The sequence below is a fragment of the Cucurbita moschata genome, unplaced genomic scaffold, assembly GCF_002738365.1.
Source record: "Cucurbita moschata cultivar Rifu unplaced genomic scaffold, Cmos_1.0 Cmo_Scf00004, whole genome shotgun sequence".
In the NCBI taxonomy this organism is placed as follows: domain Eukaryota; kingdom Viridiplantae; phylum Streptophyta; class Magnoliopsida; order Cucurbitales; family Cucurbitaceae; genus Cucurbita; species Cucurbita moschata.
In genome coordinates this window covers 2,842,616-2,848,929 of record NW_019268520.1, presented here as the reverse complement: position 1 = coordinate 2,848,929, position 6,314 = coordinate 2,842,616, and the positions used below count along the sequence as shown (strand labels likewise).

Sequence of the window (6,314 nt, the reverse complement as noted above, 5' to 3'; positions counted from 1 at the left end):
AAAAAAAAAAAAAAAAAAAAAAATCATATACATACATATATACATACATATTATCTTTAGTCGCGGCAAATTCTGGGTCGTCAGCTGTCGTCACGCACAGAGCTCAATCCCATTTTTCTGGCAGCTCTCTGTGCCACTGAAAAACCTCAGCCATTCCATTAAACCCCAAACCTCTTCACTCCCACCATTTTTGAGTGCAACAAAGCTTTCACCAAGCCATGCTTCTTCAAATGGCCTTTTCCGGCCCTTCCCTCCTCCATCCTTCTTCTGCTTACAGACTCAATCCCCTTATCTTTACCAAACGCCGGCGTTCTTTTGGCCTCTCCCGCTTCCATTTCCGTCGTCTACTGCACAGACAATTAGCTGGTATTCTATCTCTTTCTATCGCTTTTGGTTTCTTTTATGGGTAGCACCAATGGGTTCTCATGAATTTATGTTCCTATGGCTTTTAGAGGGCAAATTGGATTCATTATTTGCAAGAGATATTATATTCTATTCGTTGTGGGAAATTTCGTTTTGTTATTTGGCATTGGGTGTTCATGATTCTTTGTGTGAATGCCGTAAATTGGAGATGAAACAATTTCAATTTTATTGGTTGGGAATTGTTCGTTTTGCTCGAGAATTGTGATTAAGCACTTGATTGAGATGGAAGGAACAATTTCCTTTTGTTTGGATTCTTAATCACGGGTTTAATAACTTATAATTAGTAGGAATGATTCTTAATCTTGATTATTGACAATTGCTAGAATTAGACTCGATAGACGAAGGATCACATTCATTTTCATGTGTGTATATTCATCCGTAGTTCATTGAATTTTCAGTTGCCGCATCAGCGAATGGTGTTTTTACTTCTCCAGAGATAGCAAAGACGTTCGACTTTGCTTCGGAAGAGCGAATATATCGATGGTAATTAATACCATGTCAAATATCTTGCAGCATTTGATACTATGATTTCTTCTCTTCTTGATAAATATATTATTCACGTGTTCATTTGGGCTCATTGATCGACAAATTGCTGTCTTGTGTTACTTTATGGATTTGTATTGTATCAAACTTGATTCCACATACTCATCCTCATGGTGATTTATTTTATACAAATATGAGGAAATGCTGTCATTTGTTTCTATGTTATGTATCGATTATTTTGTTTGGTTTAACATGACTCGATTACGGTTCTTGACGTAGATGGTAACCGCCTTCAGTTGTTACAAAAGTGAACCAAATGGACTTTTCAGTCGTGGGTCCGAAGCACTGTGGTTACCTACATAAGATATTTGTTTCTTTTAATGTGCTAAATTAACTACATTTTCTTTTTTTATTTTAATTTTTTGGCAAGGGAAATGCTTACCTCTTACTCTCTATGTATCTCGTACGCCTTTACTTTTAAATCTTTGTTACTGAGATTCACTTTACTGTGAGAAGGAAAAAAGAACAATTCTGTTCACTTACATAAGATCGTTTGATGCTTTCTCTTCGCCTCGTTAGGTGGGAATCTCAAGGTTATTTCAGGCCACATTTTGATCAAGATAGTGTTCCGTTTGTGATTTCAATGCCACCTCCCAATGTCACAGGATCACTGCACATGGGACATGCGATGTTTGTGACTCTTGAGGTTGTGAAATTATGAGCTAGGTGGTTGCCTGTATCAGATCATGAATTTTATTTCTGCATATTTTGTTATTTTTTTTCTCACGAAGCTCATGACTCGATAGAAGAATGTTTCTTCATTATATAATGCTGATTTTATGCTTGCCCGTTTGAATTTAGATGGAAGTATAATTGGTTCCTAACTATATGCTTGCTTATTTTCCTAGTGTCCTCACTCCTAACAGAAGAGTAAAATCAGATTTAAGATAAGAAGTTGACATGAAAGACAATCCTAGTTTTCTCATAGCCCATTATTTTTACCATTACTGTTTACCTAATAGTTTATGCCCACATTCGGCGCTAACAGAAAATTACAGTGAAAGAAAATCCCTGTTACGATGACTGTTTACTTGTCTTAGAAGCATTCTTCCATTTTTGTCTGTGTTATCTTTGCCATAGTTACCTCTCATTCAATGCTATTGGTTTCCCCTGCCAGGATATTATGGTTAGATACAACCGTATGAAGGGCAGACCGACACTCTGGCTTCCCGGGACTGATCATGCAGGTATTGCCACGCAGGTTTGTCTCTAAATGTTAGCCAGCAGGCTGGTCTCTCTATTTTTATTCATAGTATTGCATCAACACATAAGACAAGCCAAAATATGCAAGTAGTTTCACCCTTCAATGCAGGAGGAATTTCTCCTTATTTGTATGAAGTCCTATCTAAGTCAGCGAGGGAATATAGTTCGTTTTCCTCTTTTCCACTGTTTGTATTTAAGTGTGATTTTGAGACACGTTCTCTTGCATTTCTTTGCAGTTGGTTGTTGAAAGAATGCTTGCGTCTGAAGGAATAAAAAGGGTTGAATTGGGCAGAGATGAATTTACAAAGCGAGTTTGGGAGTGGAAAGAGAAGTATACCATCTTGCACGATTTAATTTGTTTGTTATTTATATTGGCCTTGAAGTTTGCTGGCAAATGTAGGATAAATATAGTGATTAGTAACCAAGCATACCAAGAAAATTCATAGCTTTGTAAATTTTGAGAATTTTATCTTATCATATTTGGTCCTAAATCTTGTATCTCCATTCTCTGCTTGTTTATTATAATCTTAGCACAAATTCAACTTAGTTTAATGACAACTTTTTCGGTGAAGTGGCTGAAGATCCCTTTTTGGGGTATGGAAAAATGGCTGTGGCTTCATATTCTTGAACAAGAACAACGATCCTTTCTTGTTCCTGCAACTATTTCAAAATATTTGTGCTATGAATCTTAATTGTTCACATTTTTAGTTAGCAGTTATCTCATTTAAAATTAATGTTTTTTTTAATTCAAACTTTGAAGGTATGGTGGAACTATCACTAATCAAATTAAGAGACTTGGAGCTTCCTGTGATTGGACTAAAGAGCACTTTACCCTTGATGACCAGCTAAGTCGTAAGAGAGTTTTCCATTTCATTTCTTCTGTAGGCAATAGACATAAAAGAGGGTTATGTTAACTGAGATTTTCTTAACAAATTGCAACTGGGTGGTCTATCATTCTTTTGCTGATATTTGCTATAATTAGGGGACTTCTATGCAATTTGATGTTCTTTTGATTGAAGGTTTGTAATGTTTTTTTCCCCTTCATTTGATTTCTTATGTGTGTTTGTATTTTTTAACATACTTGTAACTTTTAACGTATCTTCGAAAAGGTTTCTTTTTTTTTTTAAAAAAAGAAAATGATTATTAGTTACAAATTTGCTCCTTGATTTGAGCATAGTTTCAATTTGGTCTCTGTGATTTTGAAGTTTCAATTTAGCTCCTTATAGGTTGAGCTTTATTTCAATTTGATCCCATGGTTTTAAAAGGCTGAATTTGTTATCTACGATTTGGTTAAACTTCACAAATCGTCTCCAAACTACTTAAACCTTAGTAACCAAATATTTAGCCAAAGCCATCAGGACCAAATTGAAACTATGTCAAAATCATAGGACCAAATTTGTAATTGTTTTTTGAATCACCAAATTTATAATTTAGCTAAGAATAACGTTAACAAAAAGATCAAAGAAGTATAAAAGAAAAGCCTGTGTGAGGGAACCAAGGGCTGATAGATCAATTTTTAGTATTAAGGAGAACAAACTTCGAGACTTTAAGGAGATATTAAAGTGTGGGTCCTTCTTTAAACTGCGAGGATCAGTTTTACCTGGTATCATGCACCATAGAGAAACATGGATCTTGGGATGGATCCCTTTGTCAAAAAAGAAAATAAATATATAAACTGGAGACAAAAGAATCTTTTTTTTTTTATTTTTTTTTTAAAGATTTTCAGAAAGTGGTGAATACCATTAAGTCAATTGAAATGAACTTTCTACTTCCATCCCATTTATATAATTCTTTTGAATTCAATTAAATGTTCTTTTTTTTTTTTTTTAAAAAAAATAAATATTCTCTAAGAAGTCCATTAAGTATCTTCTTACCACGGTCAGTTGGCTTGAAAGCAATTTGCTGATACATGCTTTTGAATGTTCAGGAGCCGTTGTTGAGGCATTTGTTCGACTTCATGAGAGAGGATTGATCTATCAAGGTAGAATTCTTATTTCTGAAGGACCTCTATGTACTATGTAGTGTCATATAATGCAGAAGATGCTGATTTATCAAGTTCCAAATTTGGTCTTTATTTATGAATATTCGTAGATATTTTAGAGTAATTTGTGGTCTTGAACTTTTGCTCGTTCTTCCATTTTGATACCCAAGCTTTTGAAACCTCAATGTTGGTGACTGAACTTTTATTTGTATTCCATTTTGATCCCTGAGCTTAGACATTCAACTTTCATTGAATTATAGAAGGATTCGGAATAATGAAGAAGGGAGGAACCTAAACCAAGTCTGAGATTTAATTGGTTGTGTTTTTCTTCTTCTTCTTGGTATCTTAAATCTAAATTCTTTTTGTAATTTATCTTCCTCTACTATCCCGACCAACTGAAGATCGTTTTAACTTGTTTGGCTGACTATTATGTGTTCCATATATCAATCAAACAATTATTTAGAAAAAAATTTGTGCGTTCTTCATTCCTTTCATTATCTGAGGTACTATCATCAAGCACTTACAGCATAAGTTTTTATGGGAGCAATCAGACGATAAATCCATCTGATAGAACCATTTTGTTCACCTTTTGTTTTAGTTATTTGTTAAAAAAACAATCAGGTTATTGAATTCCTTTATTAAAATTGAAAAACGTATGAATTTCTTTTAAATCAATGATGTCTTGACGACTAGCTGATTACTGGATTTATTTATTTATCTTTTCTCAGGGTCTTACATGGTAAACTGGTCTCCTCATTTGCAAACTGCTGTTTCTGACCTGGTAAATCTCTAGTTTGGTGAAATTAGTTCTCCTTTTATTTTTTGCTCCCATTTTTTACGTTCTGATGTGATTGGTAACTTCTTTGCCTAGGAAGTAGAGTACTCTGAAGAATCTGGTACTCTCTATCATATTAAGTATCGAGTGGCTGGAGGTTCAAGGTAGCTGTGAGAACACATTTCTTTAATGTTCCATTTACTTGCTTAGAATGTCTAATCTCATTCGTATTGTTAGAAATGAGAGTCTAAATCAGTATCCATAGTTTTGCGAACTGTGGTTGTTATTGAGCAAGAATTCCGCTATTCCTTTACTTTCAAATACATTACAGTCTTGGTATCATACAGACAAAAGGATCTTTCCTCATTTGTTCGCCTATGAAGAAATTGAAGACTTGAATTAAATTTTTAGATCTTCAACAGATCTAAATCTAATCCATGTTAATCCAGTTTACAATTTAGTTAGAAGAAAGTTTCAAAAGAAAAAAAAACCCCCCCTCAGAATGAGTAATCTACTTCCTTGAAAACTTGCACATGTTGTGAAAGTGCTACATGGTGTACAAATATTCTGATCATGAATACAGTCAACAGCTTAATTAAGTTGGTTAAGAACTCAAGTAAACAATGAGTAAACAACTACCGAAAACTAATTATTTACATTTACATCACCCCCTAGATAGATGTATGATGTATGGTAGAAATGAATCTCAAGAAAAGATTCTCCTTCAACCTTTTGAACAAGATGAAGACAGATCTCAGCATGGTTTGTATGGCCCTTGAAAAACTGGTTTATGTTTCAACCGATGGAGGAAATAGTATCACACCAAATAATTGCTAAGGATGAAAGAGGCATAGATTTATGGTACTTTCCTCTGCCTGAATGCTCTCATTTTTGTATAGAAGGAAAAAGAAGGGAGGCCTCTCGTTTTCTGGTAGTGTCTGAAGGGGAAATAAGGGATATTGTGGTTTCTTTTTCTTTTTTGGATATTCATCTAGGCCTTCAGGGTTTAGTTCTCTAATCGAGGAACTGTTGCTTCACCTGCCTATTTGTGATAAGAAGTGTTTTCTGTTACTTGTCGAGGTTTGTGCGACATTGTGGGACCTTTGGGTTAAGAGGAACAATAGAACTTTTAGGGGTTGAGAGACCTGAAGAAGAGGTGTGGTCTCTTGTAAGGTTTCATGTCTTCCGTTGGGCTTCAATCTCTAAGGTCTTTTGCAATTACTATTGTAGCCCACTTTTTTTAGTTTGGCTCTTTCTGGTGTGGACTTTGTTTCTGTATGCTCCTTGCATCCTCTCATTTTTTGTTCTCAATGAAAGGTTAAGTTTTCTCATAGGAAAAAAAAAAAAAAAAAAAAAAAAAAAAAAAAAAAAAAAAAAAAAAAAAAACCC

The 6,314-nt window shown here is 34.4% G+C and overlaps 1 protein-coding gene across 2 annotated transcripts in view; it reads left to right on the top strand.

The window, feature by feature from the left end:
- The first annotated feature begins 70 nt into the window (after positions 1-70).
- The window catches only part of LOC111442245 (valine--tRNA ligase, chloroplastic/mitochondrial 2), a 19,781-nt gene continuing 13,537 nt past the window's right edge, over positions 71-6,314 (top strand). Inside the window, exons 1-9 of one of the 2 annotated variants that reach the window (XM_023079554.1) lie at positions 71-366; positions 822-906; positions 1,486-1,612; positions 2,084-2,167; positions 2,406-2,500; positions 2,930-3,021; positions 4,097-4,150; positions 4,879-4,931; positions 5,022-5,089. In XM_023079554.1, the coding sequence (XP_022935322.1) occupies positions 219-366; positions 822-906; positions 1,486-1,612; positions 2,084-2,167; positions 2,406-2,500; positions 2,930-3,021; positions 4,097-4,150; positions 4,879-4,931; positions 5,022-5,089 (806 nt within the window). In that variant the 5' untranslated portion in view covers positions 71-218. Of the gene's footprint in view, positions 367-821; positions 907-1,485; positions 1,613-2,081; positions 2,168-2,405; positions 2,501-2,929; positions 3,022-4,096; positions 4,151-4,878; positions 4,932-5,021; positions 5,090-6,314 lie in introns of those variants that run through there. The other variant, XM_023079555.1, reaches the window with a different exon arrangement.